General features: G+C 43.4%; 1 protein-coding gene across 3 annotated transcripts in view; it reads right to left on the bottom strand.

Annotated features, from left to right (window-relative positions):
• Positions 1 to 20,586, bottom strand: part of SRL (sarcalumenin) — a 104,951-nt gene that overhangs the window by 6,757 nt on the left and 77,608 nt on the right. For 2 of the 3 annotated variants that reach the window (XR_011022671.1, XM_068244185.1), the window contains exons 5-7: positions 5,812 to 5,847; positions 1,782 to 1,898; positions 1,455 to 1,688 (exon numbers count right to left, since the gene is read on the bottom strand). Coding sequence is in view for 2 of the 3 variants with exons in the window: in XM_068244185.1 (XP_068100286.1) it covers positions 1,455 to 1,688; positions 1,782 to 1,898; positions 5,812 to 5,847 (387 nt within the window). In the remaining variant the exon portion in view is untranslated. The remainder of the gene's footprint in view (positions 1 to 1,454; positions 1,689 to 1,781; positions 1,899 to 5,811; positions 5,848 to 20,586) is intronic. The other variant, XM_068244187.1, reaches the window with a different exon arrangement.

The following is a 20,586-nucleotide window of genomic DNA, read 5'->3' as shown; positions in this document are numbered from 1 at the left end:
TGTTGTTTTATAATTCAAACCACACCGGTTCTTTCTATCCTGGTGCATTTTCCTTCATATTAACATTTTTAAATTAGTAACATATCAATTTAAAGGATAGGAATAAAGTTTAGAGTCAAACACATTTTTAGTAGAGAAATATATATATTTACATAGAAAGAGAGACAAAGTCCTGAAAGAGGGACAGATGAGGAGGAAAAAGAGAACAGGGGGGGCAGAGCTCCCAAAGAGGGACTGTCCCTCCAAAAGAGGGACAGTTGGGAGCTATGCCCACCCCCGTTGCATCCCACTAGGTGGCGTGTAACAGCACACAAGGCAGATTTCTGCCATGTTGTTGGAAGTGACATTTCACCAATGATGAAGCAACTGTGACGTGGAAATGGTGTGCAGCATGTACTGCTATTCAGCACCCAATGCCAGGCAAGATACAGCATGTGCCTTCGCAATGCTGCCTGTCATGGGGGCATCTTGTCGGTTCAGCCACCAATAGCAAGAGGGAGGTTTCACTGGTTGCCACAATGGCATGCAGTGGGGGATTCGGTAGCATTGGATGAAAGGAGCAATAGCTGATCTCTGAGCTGCTATGGAAGTCATAAATTGGAAAAAGTAAAGGGGAGCACCACAAATCGCAGTCAATTTGTTTTACTTGAAAAAATATGTTTGAATCTTCATAAACACAGGGCTGTTTTTAGGCATAGACAATCCAGGCAAAGGCCTGGAGTGACACCTGCAGGAGGGGGCACCACAAAGCTATGCTTAGCATGCTTTGTTTTTGCTTAGCCCCAGTCGAGAGCAATCTGCGCATGAACACTATGTAGTTGTGATGTAGTGCGCATAGGCAGAGTGCTCCCGACTGTTAGTGTGTGATTAAGGACGTGCATTGCAGGGCTTTGCCTGTGCAAGGAGCACTGACCCTCCCAACCAGGAAGCCGCTTCAGGGAAGAGGGAGGGGGGTCAGTAGGAATCAACGGAGTAACGCAGGGGACAGAGAAGAACGGGTGGAGCGGCATGCATGAGGAGAGCCTACACATGCCTGCTGCCCCCCCCCCCCGTTTTTGAATTTTTACAAAGGCAAAGGTGTCCTTTAATCATCTAATTAAGCTGCAATTGTCTTAAATAGTTTATATTGATTGTTGGAGATCTTCTGGCTTTCCAGGGTAATATTTCGTCCTGTAAAAACATAGGTTGTTCTTAAACAGCATATATTATTTATAAAGTGGCTACGCACCCTTACAACAATTACAGGAGGTGTTTTTATTTTGGATTCCATGATTTTGGTTCCGAGAGGTGTGTCCTGTCAACTTACTATTGCCGGTTCCCGTATAACTAATTAATGTATGCTATGATCTGTCTATTAACAATATTGGAGGGACAATAAGGTGCTTTGCCTGGAGCACCAAAATGGCTAGAAACATCAATGGATATGCAGTTGCTGTTTTCCATTAAATCCTTACCTCTTTCTTGCTGCTTGCGGTTCTCAATGATTCCGGGTGTGTCCACCAGGGTTACCCTCTCAAGAAGTTTGTGGGGAATTTCGATGCCAATCAGCTTCTCCAGGAAGTTCTGTCCAAACTTTTCCAGTGGGGAGAAAGAACGAGCACTGTCAGCGGCCATCACAATGCCCTCAATGGTCTTCAGCTTTGGCCCATGCATAAGGACAGTGAATTCAGAAGTTGTGGGCTCAGCACCTGCCATGAAGATAACAAGATGGAGATATTTGAAGCCTGCCATAGCATATCAAGAAAGCTGTATAATATTAGCGAGATTGTAACGGCTGATACCTGTGTACAGTTGATGGGGAGTTTCATCCAGCCCCAAGAGGTAGTTGATCATGGTGGACTTGCCAACACTCCATGGTCCCAGAAACAAAATCATTGGTTTAGAAGTGATTTCTCCATCTGCAAGAATAGCATGCACAAGATAAAACTTTGCATTGTGATTTAACTATAATGATGTTAAAGACAAATGTAGTACTACTCTAACATACAATGCACCCCAACTTTGTCAATGACTTATATTGCTAGAAGTTCAAAAAAATTGACAATGCTTAAAGGACAACTATCAAAGGTGGTGTTTTAGTCACAACATGTCTAATACAAAGGAGCAGCAGAGGGAGGATAAATAGTTGTCCTTTCTTTTTTTACTTGTATTACCTGCTGTCCCATTTAAACAAGGTCCCATAGGAAGAGGAGTCGGCGTAGAAAAGCAGAAGACACCCCTTGTGACAGGGGACGTCGGAAAAAGTTGGGTGGCATCCTGAAATATGTGCTTCCCCATCACACTGTGTGAAAGCTGCATGTGTGGTCAGCAGCAGGACTGTGTGAGGATTGAGAGACAACCTATCTTGCTACCTCTGTATTGCAGGCATTTGTACGGACAAGTTCATCTGCCCACGCTTCGTTACACAGTCTCCTCCGGCTGGTGGAAGGACTCTGTTTGCCATTGCTAAGAAATGACAGGCAGCCAATCGAAGGGTCCTAAGCATGTGCTGGATGCAGAGGTAGGAAGAAAGGTTGTCTCTCGCTCCTCACACGCTCCTGCTTTCGCACGCGCATGCAGCTTTCACATAGTGTTGAAGGGGAGCACAATATTTCAGTTTGCCATGTGGAAACTTTTTCAAATATTGGTGTCTCCTGTCACAGGTGGCGTCCTCTGCTTTTCAACGCCGACTCCGCTTCCTATGGAACACCATGTTTGAAAGGGACAGCAGGTAATAGAGGAGAAAAAAAAGGACAACTACTATTTATCTTCCCTCTGAGGCACCTTTGTATTAGAGGTGTTGTGGCTAAAACACCACCTTTATTAGTTGTCCTTTAATGAATTATATTACATAATTATGAATCCAATTTGTTGCTTTATCTCATAGCAGCTGAAGACATCTGCCCTTGTGTAGACACCTTAGGCTATGCCCTTATCCATGGCCAGATTTATAATCTTTCTGACTCTAAGCCAACATTCTTGTGATTCCCATTCCATGTGCAGCCCCCTCTTCCATGTGTATCATCCATGAACAGCAGCCCCTCTCCGCATGTACAGAGCCATTGGGCAGCAGCTCCCCTCTTCTATGTGTTACACTTACTCCGCATTTGTCCGCACATGTCATTGTACTATCATGTTTTTATCCACTCATTATTGGGTGTTTTCCCTTTATTGTATTATATCTGCCTTTGGAGGGTTCTTCTGTGAGCTCATTATTGAGGAGAGTGTGGTTTTGTGTTTATATGGGCCACACCCTGTACCAAGAACCTATGCTATGACTAAAGCCCCGTCTACATGAAGCAATGTTACTTATCAATCAAGCCACTGATGCGGCTCGATTGATAAGATCCGACAGGTCGGATCTTGCCACCGCCGATTCCCTGCTCGTTCCCCACGAGGGGACAATGGCAGGGAATGGAGCGGAAGATAAGCGGCGCTGGGCGGGGACGAGGGCGGATTGAATCCGGCGCACGCGTGGAGAGCGTGGACGCGGCAGGTACGCGCAGGGATGTGGAAGAGGCGATCCGGCGGCTACTCGAGCCGCCGGATCGCCTCGTGTAGACGGGGCTTTAGGACCAGTGTGCATCCAAAACATGTCAGTGGATGATGTTAGATTTTAATCTGACCAAATAAAGATGTCTTATTGTTGGACATCATGCAGAGCCTCTCTTCACTTTTCATTGGTTAGAGCCTTGAATAGCCTGGCTCCTGCACTGTCTGGGCATTAGTGATCAAGCAGATACTCACTTTTAGTGGAAACCAACCAAGAAATTAGATGTTACTTGGGGTCTAATTTCAAGTATTGCTTTCACCTATAAAGTCCGAGAGAGCCTACTGGCCTCAACTGTGGACACATTTGCCAATGTGCCTTCTCAAAAATTTCATCCTTGACTTTACCAAGAAAGTGAAGGAAAAAAACACCCACAGAATAAGCAGAATGATGAACTTCCAATCCAAAGCTAATATATGATGCTTATTTCACGTTACACCCTGGCTACAGGGCTAGAACCCTTTAGAGTTCTGAGTTTCAGAAAAATATCAGGACACCGATTGCCTGGGGTTTGAAAGTACTTTCAATATTTGCTTGGGCTTTGTTCAATAATGCTGGGAGGTAAACTGGCTACACTCAAAACTGGAACGAGAATGTACCGAGAATATTACATCTTGAGGCATTTTGAGAAGGATGAACTCTTTGAATTGTTCATTATTATCTGTAAAAGCTCTGGAAAGGTGTCAGAAGTACTACATTTCCCAGCATCAATGTTTTATGGTCAACTTTGAATTTCAAGCTGATAGAGCAGTACTTTTTTAAAAACTCTCTTTCGTAAAAGAAAAAGACAGAACAATGCAGCTGTAACATAATAGCAGAATAATGCCCATTACTGATCAGTAAATGTAATAAGCTAGGTAAAAATAACAATGTCATAACACATAACATAAAGAAACAGTGCACACACTTAAAAAAATCATACCATAGTGAACCTTGAGGAGGCGAGCAATAAAAAGCCCATAGAGAAACCAAATTGACGATCTTCTAACATTGTGAGAAATCATGGGACACACGTACATTATTAATAGCAGAGTTATCTGTGGATATATATATATATATATATATATATATATATATATATATATATATATATATATATACTACCTGATTGTGGGAGATTTGTAGAGGGAACTAGACCACCAGTGGAATCTAACCACTTTCCACAAACCTTATCAAACTTGAGAAAGAAGCCTCTATTCTTATAGACTACCTTCATCATGAAGACCACTCTATTTATTTACTATGCCACTGGACAGCTCGGTGGCATAGTGGGTAGCACTCTTGCCTTACAGCGCTGGGTCAGCCAGGGCACTATCTGGACAAAGTTTGTATGTTCTACCCATATCTGTGTGGGTTCCCTTTCACATTCCCAAAACATACCGAAAAGTTAATTAGCTTCCCCTAAACATTGGTCCTAGACTACAATGGACATAGGACTATGGTACAGATTAAATTGTAAGCCCTGAGGGACAGTTGACCAACAAGACTATTTACTCTGTACCGCGCTGCGGAAGATTTTGGCGGTATATAAATATTATAAAAAACATATAATATTAGTTAAGGACTAGGGGCATTGGAGGGGAAACACTTATACAGTGAAGTGCAATGGGTTTCCTAGCTAAAAACAAAGATTCTTTTTTAAAAAAAATTATCTGGTGATGAGAGCAGGCTTCCTTATCCAGAAGGCCAATCGATTAAGATAATTAGTTTAATAACTGCCTTCCAAAAAGTTTGGACAACCGGACAGGACCAACTCATGCATGTTAAAATTCCCAATATCAAAATGTCAACGTGGCCACTGTGGAGAATGGGATGACTTTATTTTACAAAGCCTATAATGGGAGATATAGGATTGGTGGATAAAGTAAAGCTGGGTAATTCTATTATTCACTGCTACGGAAACTTGATTATGAGAATCCATAATATCACCCCAATGTTCATCTGATAGCTCTGGTAGCAGTACTTTTTAATCCAGTCTTCACAAAAAAGAAACAAGCATGTTATTGTTAGAGATGCAGCAAACGTTTTCAAGGCAAAATCCATGCGAAAACAGGAAGTATGGTTGAAGCTGAAAGCAGGAAGTATGGCTGAAGCTGAAAGCAGGAAGTATGGCTAAAGCTAAAAGCAGAAAGTATGGCTGAAGCTGGGTGTAGGAAGCTGGCGTTTGAGTTTAAGCAGGTTAGCTATGTCAAATGAGGTGAAGGAGGTTGGTGTTAGCGGGAGCAGACATACAAGCTGAGTAGGCCAGGCGGGGTACAAGCACCTCAGGCAGATCTACCCACCTGCGGCCGAGTCAGCAAGGGTACGTCCATGATAAGCTGTTAGCAGATGGAAGGGAAACAACATGTCAGCATCTAATCACAAGACAAGGGAAAGCAATGCCCTCCGGCTAGTGCCAATCAATGAAACGAGTGAAGAGGAGCAGTAATACCATCCAGATGCAAAATGCAGTTCTTTCTGCCTAAACTGTCTCAGTTACAGCGAAAAGAGGTCAATTCAAAGTTGAAGACCTTCAAAGGTGACCCCACTCCATACGGTACCAATACTCTTGCCTTGAACATTTATCTAATTTCCTAATCCAAATCATTTGAGATTCAAACTCTTCTGAAGATTTTCTTTTTCCCTCCAGGTGAATTTAATCAGAACGGTAAAAACATTAGAAATAGGGGAATAATTTGTAACTAATGAATCGGTTAAATCATAAGGTAAACAATAGTCTGAGAGGCCTGGCTATAATTTCTTACTTCAAAGCATACAAGTCAAATTGAAGCATGTTATTTGGATAGACTAGGGGGGTGATTACAGGTGTCAAGGCCAAATATGAATAAATATGAACCAAATTTGTAGTTATTTAGCATGCACAGTCCCCATATAGTATACTAAGGCCTCGTTCACATTAGGTGCGTTGAAAAATGTGTAAAAGCACATGATGAAAAATGCATGCCCTTGTGCGCGCTTTAGTGCGCGTTTCAGTGCATTTTTTTAATCATGTTTTGCTTATTCTAGCAGTAGCAGTTGTCAATAAAGCTTTGTTTTCATATGTAAATGTATTTTTTTTCCCAAATGGGGTAAAAACCGCATGCGCTTCTATGTGCTTGCATGCGCTAAATAAGCGCACCCATTCACTTGCATTGATGTGCGTTTTAGAGCTCAACGCACAGAAATGCATGCAACACAACATTTTTGTAACGCAGCTCAGCGCAGCGCATAGATGTGAACCAGGCACATTTAATGGAAAAACAATACCTTGCAGGACAATGCGATGTGAAAAGCGCACAGAAACGGCACTGATGTGAACAAGGCCTTTCTCTGTTACAAAATAGTTTTAAGACTAAAACTGTTCTATGCATACTGATGTCTTGTATGATGCTCACATGAAATTCATGGGCCACTAAAGAGGAACTTTAAGCAAGGATTAAACTTCATACCAATCAGTAGCTGATACCCCCTTTCCCACAAGAAATCTTTATCTTTATCTTGAATAGATCATCAGGGACATATGTATGGCTAATATTGTGGTGAAATCCCTCCCACAGTGTGATGTCATGACCAAGGTCCTGACAGTTTGCTGTCTGTGAACCTCATTGCATTGTGGGAAATTTTCCAACTGCCAAGCAAGGAATATCTCCCTCTGTGCATAGAACTCTCAGTAACAAACTTTCTGTACAGATCACCTGGCGGACCTATAGATGTCACCACCAGTGATATATTTCAGAATGTAAATTAGGGAGAGGAACAATTTTACAATGGGAAAACACTGACTAAATAATCTGTACATGAATATTGTAAACAATAAGCAATTTTATTCAGTATGTTAATTATTTTCACTACAGTTCCTCAAAGGCACTAAGGCAAAGAGCCACATGATCCTCTTTGGCAAGTATGTGCACCACTCTGTGAGTTATAGTGTACCAGAGATGAATTGTATTAAAGAGACTCTGTAACAAAAAAAAACATCCCCTGGGGGGTACTCACCTCGAGAGGGGGAAGTCTCAGGGTCCCAATGAGGCTTCCCCCTCCCCTGTAGCTGCAGGCAGTCCAGCGCTGGCTCCCCCGAAGTGTCACAGAATCCTCCCTCGGCAAGCCTGATAAGCTCTGATATATTTACCTTCCCTGGCTCCAGCGGGGGCGCTGTTGTGGCTTCCAGCACTGAGATAGGCAAAAACAGCCGATCGCTGTCGGGTCCACTCTACTACACAGGAGCAGGAGACTTGAGCAGTAGAGCGGCCTGACAGCGATCGGCTATTTCTGCTTATCTCCGAGCTGAGAGACGATACTGCGCCTGCGCTGGAGCCGGGAAGTTAAATATTCACATCCCCGCCGTTCCCGGAGCTTTTTCGCCACCGCCGTGGGACACAGGAGGACGGGGACAGCCTTGATCGGATCTGGAGGCTTCCCCCACCTGAAGTGAGTACCGCCCAGGGGAGCTTTTCTTTGTTACAGGTTTTCTTTAAAAGATTTATACATACCTAGGGCTTCCTTCTGCCCCATCCGCACAGAAAGAGCGCACTGTGCTTGCGCAGACTGGCCGCAGCTGGCCAAAGTTGCAGGACCTGGTACAGAAGATGGAGAAGACTGAGGATGGCGGCATGGGAGTGATCCGTGCGCATGAGGCTGGAGGAAGCCCCAGATATGTTTAAATCTTTTAATATATTTAATCTCTGGTTTCCTTTAAAGAGGAAATTAATTCAGGGAGAAAAAAATCAGTTTTACTCACCTTGGGCTTCTAGCACCCCCTTGCAGCCGTCTCGTGCCTTTGCAGTCACTCACGCCTAGCTGCTACTTTCATTTTGCCAACAAGCCCAACAGGCCTGGCCACACGTAGCCTTCTTCACGTTCTCGTCTGCAATAGGGTCCTGGGCAGGACACTATTGTGGACGGGAACGCAAAGAAGAAGACGCGTGGGCAGGTCTGCACAGGCGCAGTAAGCCTGTCGGCGAAACTAAACTAGCTGGCGGCAGGGGACAGGAGGATCCGCGAGTGACTGTGAGGGCACGGGACAGCTGCAGGGGGCTGGTAGAGTAAAACTGATTTTTTTTCCCCCTCCAAAGCTTAAAGAGACACTAAAGCGAAAAAAAATGATGATATTATGATTTGTATGTGTAGCACAGCTAAGAAATAAAACATTAAGATCAGATACATCAGTGTAATTGTTTCCAGTACAGGAAGAGTTGAGAAACTCCAGTTGTTATCTCTATGTAAACAAGCCATTAAGCTCTCCGACTAAGTTAGTCGTGAAGAGGGCTGTTATCTGACTTTTATTATCTCAACTGTTCCTGGACTATTTACTTTTCCTCTGCTAGAGGAGAGGTCATTACTTCACAGACTGCTCTGAAAGACTCATTCCCTAGTGTTTGTCCATGTCAGTGTACTGCTGGGCAAAGTCCCGCCTCCCTTTGCCCTGATAGGACCATTAATTAATAAATACCCTCAGACACCCCATACTGCCATTCCTTTTTCAGTCCTCGCCTCCAGCAGGATGTATCCCTTACCTCCGCTATGCGGGTCCAGCAGCTTGGCTCTCTGCTGTAGTCCACGTCCTCAGGTGGCTAAATGTCCCTAAGAGGAGTGGAGCCCCCTCTGGTACTCTCCGGGGCACCTGGATAAGATTCCTGCGACCACAATTAACATCTAAAGGATGTTGTGAATCCCTAACAGCCATTGGACTTAAGCGCATGGTATGAATTGTTGGACGCTATCAGCAATGCTGGATAGCGTCAGTATTTCCTTTGCAGGGAGTAGGAACTTCCTATTATCGCGCGCGCGTGCGCGAGATCTTCCCTTCTCATTGTTTGATTGCGGAGAGAGGGCGGAAGTGCTATGGCGGCCATCTTTAGTATGGGCAGTACCGGGTATTTGCAGCCAAGCACTTCCAGGGCATCAATTTAAAGCCGGGCTGTCGCTGCAACATGGTCGGCAGAACGCCTAGCAAGGAACCCGGCGTTACAGGAGTCTTCTGACCAGGTATGACTATGGGTTACTTTCTTTTCCAGTACGCTGTCTATTGCAGGATATAATTCTAGTAGGTTCCTAGCTTGCTGATAGCTATTGTATCAGTCTCAAAGAAGTGTGGTAGGATATGCTGACTCTCTTGGAGTTTAGTGAGGCATGGCTATTTTGAGTGGATGTAGCTTATATGGATATTGGTGCATCTTAGAGTATCAGAGCACATGTGTATGTATACATGGATGTGTATGTATATATGTATATATATATATATATATATGTGTATGTATATGTGTGTATGTATGTATATATATATATGTATATATTTTGGGACTAGAAGTATATTGTCAGGTTCGGTATGTTTTTGGCTGTACAATGGAGGATAATTGTCAGGTTGGGTCCTGATGGAGCGCTATTTCTATTACAGTTGCTGTTATGGGAAAACATCAGGGAGAGTACCCTAAGACTAGATCTCGTTCCAAATCCAGATCTAAGTCTAAGACAAATAGGTAAGGGTGGTAAGTATTTATGTGTGAGCTGAATGTAAATCTGTCATAAATACTGACGTGTTACCGTCATGTTGACAGGTCGCATGAAGACTCAAAGACTAGGGGATCATCTAGACATCAGGAGTCAAGAGAGAAGTCAGGGTCCCATGCAGAGGGATCGAAGACGCGGGAGTCTTCTTCACATACGTCCAGACTTAAGGAAAAGACTGATGATGTGGTTAAATTAGTGAAAACTACTGAGCTTCAAATCCAGCAGGAGGACAGAGGGTCCTCAAGTGATAAATCAGTGCAGGAACTAGGCCCGGGTCCATCAACAAGCACAGCGGATCATGGTCATTCAGGTCCTGATCTTGATAAATGCTGGATTTGTGGCAGAACTCCGTTACCGAACAAAAAAGTTTGTGATTTGTGTTATGCTGACATTGCTAGAGAAGACAGGGATGTATCTTCCCTAATTAAGCAAGTGGTTAAAGATGCGGTATCAGAACTCGCAGTGTCAAAGAAATCGCCCCAACCAGGGACGCCGGATTCTTCATCTTCAGAGAGGAGTTTGTCAGATTCCGAGTCTGAACATGAGGAAGCGGGGTTTGATTTTTCTCTAATTCCCCCATTTGTATCTAGAGTGAAAGCGGCGATTGAGTGGGAAGAAGACTGCTCTTCACCCCAAAATAAAAAGAAAAGATATTATAAACATCTCAGTAAAGAAAAAACCTTTTTTCCTTTGATGGAGGAAATTAGAGAGCTCATTCTGGAAGAATGGGAAAAAACTACTAAAAAACCGTCCCTTAGGAACCGCTATCAAAAAATGTACCCCCCTTCGCAACAAAGTGAGGATCTAGTACAATCTAATCCTATTGTAGATGCTTCTTTAATGAAAATTGTTAGAAATGTGACACTACCAATGGAAGATTCCACTTTATTTAGAGACGTATTAGATCGCCAGATAGATCAAGATCTTAAAAGGTCATACTTGGCGACAGGAGAGGCAGCGAAAGATTGCTATCACCCTGACTTCAGTAGCAAAGGCGATGAAGGTTTGGGTGGAAGATTTACAAAGAGCAGTGAAAAGAGCAAAAAACATGGAAGATTTATCATTTGCTTTTCAGGAATTATCATTGACTGCAGATTTTGTTGGAGCTGCCAGTGTCGATCTAGTCCGTAGTTCTAGTAGGTCAATGTTATACTCAGTAATGGCCAGGAGATGTCTGTGGTTGAAGCCATGGTCGGCGGACCCAACGTCTAAACAGTCATGGGCAAAGATTCCGTTTGACGGGAAATATCTTTTTGGCCCGAAAATGGATGCAGCAATTTCTAGAGTGACTGGAGGGAAATCCGGCTTATTGCCGCAAGATCGCAAGTTTAGAAAACAGAGATTCCCACAGTACAGGAAACAAGTAGTCAACAAGTTCACAGAAGCGAAGTCGTATAAGCCTGGTAGAGAGTACAGAAGAAATTGGAGATCAACCCAACCATTTCAGAAAGTCAATAGATCAAAAACCACTAATGCAGAGGGAGGGAAGTCTTTTTGAAATGAGGCCCGCTCAAGAGATCCCAGTAGGTGCAAGATTGCAATACTTCAAGGATGTCTGGGCGGGAAGTGTACGGAATATGTGGATAGTGAACACTGTTTCTTCAGGTCATCAGTGGACATTCAAAAGGGGTCCGCCAAGAGACCATATGATTCGAACAAAAATTCCAAGTACAAGGAAAAAAAGACTCATTCTAAAAGAATATGTGTCAAAGATGTTGGATCAGAAAGCGGTTTGTCTAGTTCCGCCTTCAGAAGAAAGTACAGGCTACTATTCACCAATATTTCTGATAAAAAAGAAGTCAGGAAGCCTAAGACCAGTGTTGGATTTAAAGAGGCTGAACAAATTCGTTCAGATTCCAAAATTCAAAATGGAGACTCTGTCATCCATAATGATGTGTATGAGGCCAGGAGATTGGATGTCGTCCATAGACTTGAAGGACGCGTATTTTCACGTCCCGGTGCATGCAGAATTTCAAAGGTTTCTCCGGTTTGCGATTGGAGATCTGCACCTGCAGTTCGTTTGTCTTCCGTTTGGTCTCGCTACTTCTCCGCGAACTTTTTCGAAGGTGCTTCTCGCGGTAATTTCTTTGTTACGCCTTCGGGGAATACGCGTCCTTCATTACCTGGACGACATCATTCTCCTGGCCTCATCAGAACAGATGCTTCTACAGCACCAGGCTATAATAATAGAAACATTATCAAGTTATGGCTGGATAATAAACCTAGAAAAAAGTCACCTTCTTCCCTCACAAAGGATGCTGTTTCTGGGTGCAATAATAGACACGGTACATCGCTCTATCTCTCTACCGGAAGAGAAGAGGTTAAAGATTCAAGAGTCAGTTCAGAGGATAATCAAAAAGCGATTTGTTCAAGCAAGGGATTGTCAGACTCTACTAGGCCTCATGTCCTCAACCATTCTCATGGTGTCATGGGCCCATTGGCATCTCAGGCCATTTCAGTTGAACTTTCTGAGTCAGTGGGACACAGAGAATATGAAGCAATGGATAGAGATTCCGGAGTCAGTAAAGAACTCTCTAAAATGGTGGTTAAACAAGCACAATTTAATGAATTGTCGCAGTTTATTCCCTCCAGACTGGAAAATCGTTACGACAGATGCCAGTATTGTGGGATGGGGAGCAGTGCTAGAATCCCGACCAGCGCAGGGAGTTTGGGAGAAGAACTGTCAGCAAGTCGTTTCCAATGTATTGGAACTCAGGGCAGCCCATCAAGCTCTATGTCATTTTCTCCCAAATTTGAAAGGTCATTCAGTCCTTCTAAGGATAGACAATGTATCGGCAGTGTCATATGTGAAGAGGCAAGGAGGGACGCACAGCAAGACCTTAATGAGGGAGGTTGGTCCGATTATACAGCTGGCTCAGATATACTTCAGGGACATTTCGGCTATCTATCTGCCAGGTCCACAGAACCAGCAAGCGGATTTTCTGTCTCGTCACCATTTAGACAACAACGAGTGGTCCCTGCATCCGAGGATATTTCTCCAACTGGTACACAGATGGGGGTTACCCCAGATAGATTTGTTTGCCTCACGAAAGAATCACAAAACGCCCCTGTACTATTCGAGGTATCCGGACCAGCAGTCCCTGGGAGCGGATGCGTTGACACACAATTGGACGTTCAGCAAGGCTTATGCCTTCCCGCCGACTCCGCTAATCTTCAGATTTCTTCAGAAATTGAGTTACCTCAGGATGGAGGTGATTGCAGTACTACCATATTGGCCAGCCAGGCCTTGGTTCCCACTTCTTCTCCAGATGACCAAGGAGGATCCAGTACCACTGCCAATGGTCAGGGATCTCTTGTCACAAGGTCAGGTTCAACATGCCAATCTGGAACATTTACAGCTAATGGCTTTGAATTTGAGAGGGCTAGGTTACTAAATACAGGGTGTACAGTTGAGGTGGTGGAAACCTTACTTAAAGCCAAGAAACCGTCTACCACATCCTCATACAACAGGGTATGGAAGTCCTTTCAGGCTTTTTCCAACGAACAGGGGCTATCCTCAGAAAATATAAAACCATGTGACCTTTTGTTATTCTTACAAAAAGGCTTAAATTTGAATCTGTCATACTCAACTCTTAAGAGGCAGGTGTCAGCCATTTCCTCAGTGTCAGGAAGATCTTGGGCCGCTGAGCCATTAGTTAAACAATTCTTTAAGGCTGCAATCAAGTTAAGGCCTCCTATTAGACCAAGATTTCCGAAATGGGATCTACCCTTGATTTTGGATTTCCTTTCATCTTCTGCTGACTTCCAAAATGATAACGCAACACTACAAAATCTGTCATGGAAAACAGTATTCCTAATAGCCATTACTTCTGGGAGAAGGATGTCGGAATTACAGGCATTATCATGCAAGGAGCCTTATTTGATGTTCTTTCAGGACAGAGTGGTACTGTTCCCAGTGCAGTCGTTTCTTCCAAAATGTTCTTCTCTTCTTCACTTCAATCAGGAGTGGACGCTTCCATCATTTGTTTCTCAGGAGGATCCCTCTAAGCCTCATTCTCTGGACATCCCATCAACTATTAAGGCATATTTAGAAGCAACAAGGCAAATTAGGCAGTCTGACAGACTATTTATTATTCCTACAGAAAGGGGAAAATGGCGTCTACAAGAACCTTGGCCTGTTGGGTTGTGAAGTTGATACAATTGGCATATAAGTCAAGAGACTTGGAGCCACCGCAGGACATTAACGCCCACTCAACAAGAAGTATATCTTCTTCATGGGCGGCATTGAACAAGGTATCATTATTGACAGTATGTAAAGCCGCAAATTGGGCAACTGATCACACTTTTATAAAGCATTATTGTGTTGAACCAGCTTCTCTATCAACTGTAGATTTTGGAAAGAAAGTTATTTCCTCTGCAATGAATAATGCTGTTTGATTTCAGTTCTATGTTTGGTTTATTAAAACTTCTGTTCAGCATACCCACCCTGAATTTGTCTAGTTATTGCCCAGCAGTACACTGACATGGCAAACACTAGGGAAACTGGAAAACTGTATACTCACCTTGGGTAGTTTTCCTTTCCTAGTGTTTGTCCATGTCAGTGTACGGCCCCGCCCTATGCTGTCGGCTCGTTCTAGTAACGCGGAATGGCAGTATGGGGTGTCTGAGGGTATTTATTAATTAATGGTCCTATCAGGGCAAAGGGAGGCGGGACTTTGCCCAGCAGTACACTGACATGGACAAACACTAGGAAAGGAAAACTACCCAAGGTGAGTATACAGTTTTCCAGTTTTTGAATGCTGAGTGTTGTGTAATGTGCACATATTATAGAATGATGCAATGTTAGAAAAAACACTATATACCTGAAAATAAAAGTATGAGAATATTGTCTTTGCTGCTAATCTTCTAGTAATTATTCATAGTACACAACCAATTCACTATATCATATTTTTTTTTTCGCTTCAGTGTCTCTTTAAGTATCCCTTTAAGTACAAATGGCCCTATTTAAAAAAAAAAAAAAGTTCTCTGGGCACAAAGCCATTTGAGAACATAAGCGATCCTATAACCTCATAAATCTCATGGTCTCAATAATAATACAGTAATGTTTTGGCAACCCTCATTTTGGTCTGATATGACTCAGTTGAGGTTTGCAATCTCTTGCTAGCTAAAAGCTGTGAAGGACCCTTATGTTCTCTTATTGTCTCCATCCTCAAGAGGAGCCTTAGGCCACATACACACATCAGACCATAGTCTTTGGAAAATGAAAGATCACAGACCAATCTTACCACCCTTCCTGTAGTATAAGAGCCATACTCTACACAGTCTTTTCTATGGAGCTGAACTCCACATCAGGAAAAAAATCTTTGCAAGATGCTGCACATACAGATGCTGTACAGACACAAAAGATCAGTATCTGCAAAAGATCTGTTCCTGCCAAAAATCCATTCCTGCAAATTGCAATGATAGTCTATGAGATCTGCAGATCATCATACACACATGATTTAACTGACATTCATCTGCAGATCTGCAGATCTGAAAATCCATCCTGGTGGATCTGATCTGCAGATGAATGTCAGTTAAATCATGTGTGTATGATGATCTGCAGATCTCATAGACTATCATTGCAATTTGCAGGAATGGATTTTTGGCAGGAACAGATCTTTTGCAGATCCTGATCTTTTGTGTCTGTACAGCATCTGTGTGTGCAGCATCTTGCAAAGATTTTTTTCTGATGGGGAGTTCAGCTCCATAGAAAAGACTGGGAAGGTATGGCTCTCATACTACAGGAAGGGTGGTAAGATTGGTCTGTGATCTTTCATTTTCCAAAGACTATAGTCTGATGTGTGTATGTGGCCTTACAGTGGTAAACCAGGTCCATGTACTTCCAATATTCATTCATTTGTATGTGATGTCCAATTGGTTGGAGAATAGCTTACAAATAAATGAGGCTATAACATTTCACAAAAAAACGTTTGGGGTGCCACCTGCTGGCTGGAAATAGTACAAATAAACGAAAACAGTAAGGCTGGGAACACGCTAAGCAGAAAATCAAGCGTTGCGTAAAAAACGCAGCGTTAACGCATATAATGTTGGTCAATGGGCTGTATAAAATAATCCCATGTGTCTGCGTTTAGCAGTTTTTAAAACGCAGGTTTTGTCGCATATTTTTTTTGAAAACGCATGTGAAACATACCTCATAAAAGTCAATGGTGACGCAGGTGTATTACGTTTTAATGCGTTTTTGTTGCGGTTTTTTAATGTACATTTTGATGATGTATTTCCGCTTCCTGCTTATTTTCTAGTTGATTTGCATAAAACACAGCAGAAAAGCGCATGTAAAAAGCATAAAAACGCACATGCGAAATGCAACTACGAAACGCAAATGCATTGACAACACTAGAAAAAAAATGTACCCTTTCACGCACTGCCAAGTGTTCACCCAGCCTCCAAGCCCACGTGTAATCAAACGTTTTATTGTTTTGTTTTCTATATATGGTACGTTAACCTCCTTAGCGGTAACCCCGTGTGTGACACGGGATAAGCCGCCGGAGGGTGCCGCTCAGGCCCTGCTGGGCCGATTTAAATAATTTTTTTTTTGCTGGACGCAGCTAGCACTTTGCTAGCTGCGCCAGCACCCCGATCGCCGCCGCCGCGCGCCCGATCGCCGCTATCCGGTGCGGCGCGCGCCCCCCCAGACCCCGTGCGCTGCCTGGCCAATCAGTGCCAGGCAGCGCCGAGGGTTGGAGCTGGACTCCCAATGACGTCCCGACGTCGGTGACGTCGGTGACGTCATCCCGCCCCGTCGCCATGGCGACGGGGGAAGCCCTCCAGGAAATCCCGTTCTTTGAACGGGATTTCCTGATCGGAGATCGCCGAAGGCGATCGAAGCGGGCGGGGGGATGCCGCTGAGCAGCGGCTATCATGTAGCGAGCCCTCGGCTCGCTACATGATTTAAAAAAAAAAAATTTAAAAAAACTGCTGCGCTGCCCCCTGGCGGTATTTTTCATACCGCCAAGGGGGTTAAAACCTCTGCCAGTTTTCCATTTTTTTTTTACTTCTGTCAGTGTCCCTGCTATGATCATGTACCATTAATTCTTGTGCTCATGGTCACCAGTAAAGGTGGGAGGGGCGAAGTATAATTTCAGTCTGTCTTGTGTCATTACACCTGAAGTGCGAGGGACATGAAGGCTGACATATTTATTTCCTTTTAAAGAATGCAGATTTCCTGTCTTTCCTGCTGATCTTCTGCCTCTAATAACTTTAGCCATAGACCCTGAACAAGCATGCAGCAGATCAGGTGTTTCTGACATTATTGTCAGATCTGACAAGATTAACTGCATGTTTGTTTCTGGTGTTATTTGGACACTTACTGCAGCCAAATAGATCAGCAGGGCTGCCAGGCAACTGGTATTGTTAAAAAGGAAATAAATATGGCAGCCTCCATATGCCTTTCACTTTAGGTGTCCATTAATGGGAGCAATAAAAAAAACAAACCACCAGCCCAGACATTGACAGTGGACAACCGGACAAAGATTACATTTTTTTATGGTGAAACCAGAACAAACAGAAAACTTCTGAGTGGAGTTAAATTATATATATTTTTTTTGTGTAGAATGTACTAAATAATAAAAAAATGCATTTCTTTTCATCTATCGCTACATCCTGTATCTTTATACCACCTACTGCTCATGTTTACATCCATATCTGAAAGGTTAAACTATGTGGTGTCTGAGTCAGACTATTGAACAATCCTAGTAGTCATCATGCACACAACCCTTCAGTGTTGGTATTGATCCTCTGTAGCAGGTCACTCTCCACCTACACAGCGTGATTATTGAGGGCTCGTTTCCACTAGGGCGAATCCGCATGCGGGCACTGCATGCGGATTCGCATAGCTAATGTTAGTGGATGGGGCTGTTTCCACCTGTGCGGCGTGCGGGAGCGATTTGGCAGCGGGCCAAATCTGCACGGCGGGACCCACAGTTTTCGCCTGCGTCGGGAATCCGTGCGAATCGCCGCTAATGTATTTAATAGTAAAAACGCATGCGTTTGGTACATGCGTTTTTACCCGCGATTTCGCGTGCGATTTCGCACCCTTCCCAATGTTATTTGGTCCTGGCAGTGTCATGGTTAATTTCGCATGGCACCCTGCCATGCGAAATCGCACGCGAAATCGCGGGTAAAAACGCATGCGGAAACGCACCCGCATGCGTTTTTACAAGCGTCGGAATGCCGGCGAAATCGCGTCGCACTAGTGGAAACGGGCCCTGAAAGCTTGGGTCTCAGTGATTAATCAATCAATCAAGAACTCAGTCACTGCAATTCAGCAGCCACATTGCATGTAACAAAATAATTTGATACATACAAAAATCAATCATATTTCTTGAATAAAAAAAAATAATGTATATTATACTGTATATATGTATCCCTAATGGTACCCGTACACGGTACAATAAAAACGTTCAATGTTTCCATTTTTTTTTCATTTTTTCGACCAAAAAGATCAAATTGGATGAAAGTTGAAAAGAATGTTTTTTTTTTCGATCAAGAAAAAGCGAACAATTATCCCGTTCTTTCTTTAAAAATCCGATCAGACATGTTGGAAAAACCTTTATATTCGATCTAACAGAATAATCAAACTAAATGATCTAATCAAAGAAAATGAAAAATTGTACCATGTATAGGCACCTTTAAGGTGGCCATTCACAATATTTGACTTGAGAATTACAATTGATTACAATTGATTTTATCATTTGATTGAGTTCCCAATTATGATGATAAAAGGTTTGAAAACTGAAAAAAAATTGGTTGGGTCTATAAATCAAGGAATTTACAATTCATCCTAAACCATTAAACTTTCAAATTCTATCAAATTTCTTGATAAAAAAAAAACTGTTTTAAACTGTAGACTTCTCTGATCGTTTTTATAAAAAAAAAGGGAATATCAAACATTTTAGTTGATCATTCATCAAGTTTATAACAGTAGATCTCTGGCCAGCAGGAATCTTGTCTAAGGCCCAGTGCACACCGAGCAGTTTTGGATGCGATCCGCCGGCCGCATCCGCCTGTAAAACCGCTTGGCTAATGTATTTCAATGGGATGGTGCACATCAGCGGTTTGAGGTTTGTAGCAAACCGCAAACGTGGCTCCTGCTGCACGTTTGCGGTTTGCAGAAGCGTTTCTGCCTCAATGTAAAGTATAGGAAAAACGCAAACCGCTCTGAAAAACGCTACAGCACAGCGGTTTTCCAGGCGTTTTTGTTACAGAAGCTGTTCAGTAACAGCTTTTACTGTAACAATATGTGTAATCTGCTACACAAAAACGCACCCAAAACCGCTAGGTGTGTTTAGAGAACGAACTAAACATGCCTAGAATCGCTCTGAAATCTGCTCCAAAATCCGCTGGCGTTTTGTGGATCTGCTAGCGGTTTTGGTGTGCACTGGGCCTGACACAGTTCACACATGGTAGATTGCCACAGATGCTAGCTTTCCATGGCCCACTGAAGGCAAAATTTATGCAGTAACTTATGATTTCCCCCAGGCCTGGATTTACATCGCAGGAGCTTATACGCACAGATATCCAGGCACCTTAGACTTCACCCTCCATGAAACTACAAACCCCGCCAACCCGCACCACAAGTGTGTCCCTCCTCTCTTAGATCCCTTGCCCATCATAGGTAGCTACAGGTGTCTGTTAGCATTAGATAGCCAGAGGAACCTCAGTATTAAATAACTAGTGGTACCCCCAGCTGACGGGAGATCTGGTTAGTGGAATGCCGAGAGCAGGGTGAGTAACCTCTCATTTACACTCTCATCAGAACTCTGCATAGGAGGGAGAGAGGTGCTTTGGGAGGGGAGTGAGCTGCCTTTCCATTGTAAAGTGCCTGTAGGCACGTGCCTACAGTGCCTTATGGTAAATCCATCCCTGATTTCCCCTGAACACACCCCCAACCCTTTGTCATGCTCCTGCCGAAGCTCAATGGTAAAATTATGTGTACCTGCTCAGTGTTCAATATATTATTGTAAGGATCCCTCTTGTAGCGTATACAGTTCTGGCTTATCTGCTTGCATTCGGTTGTGCATGTGCAATGGGTCTCATTGTCATTTGCAATCGCTCTGCAGTTCTGGGCAGCTCAGGATGCTATCATCATTCCACCAATTGCTTGTTGCAGCTGTGCTGCGGCCAGATAGCCCTGGATTTCCTGCATGCATGTTGTTACATAATGCTGCATGTATTTGCATTTGCATTCACAGCCAGCTAGCAAATGGTAATCAAGCCAGCTCAGGATTGAGTGATTACCATTCAGCTGTGTGGAGATGTGCATACCTGCATCCATTGGCTGATGCCAGCATAAAGGTCTGCCTCCCATTTCATACCCCGCCCGTCATAGTGGTCACTACGCTGATCTACTGGGCACCTTGTTACTCTGTATAGTTCTGTTATTGTAGTTCTATGCGACCTTATTACTTGTGCTTTAGCTAGTTCTTGATAAATATATATGCAGACTTGCTAATATATATTTATCCGTTAGTTGAGCTGTTTATTACTTTTCCTATTATTGTGTATTGCCTAGTTCCATGCTTGATGGACATTCGCTGCATCTGCGGTGG

This window comes from Hyperolius riggenbachi, chromosome 7 (assembly GCF_040937935.1).
Source record: "Hyperolius riggenbachi isolate aHypRig1 chromosome 7, aHypRig1.pri, whole genome shotgun sequence".
Taxonomy (NCBI): Eukaryota; Metazoa; Chordata; class Amphibia; order Anura; family Hyperoliidae; genus Hyperolius; species Hyperolius riggenbachi.
This window is presented reverse-complemented; position numbering and strand designations above follow the sequence as displayed.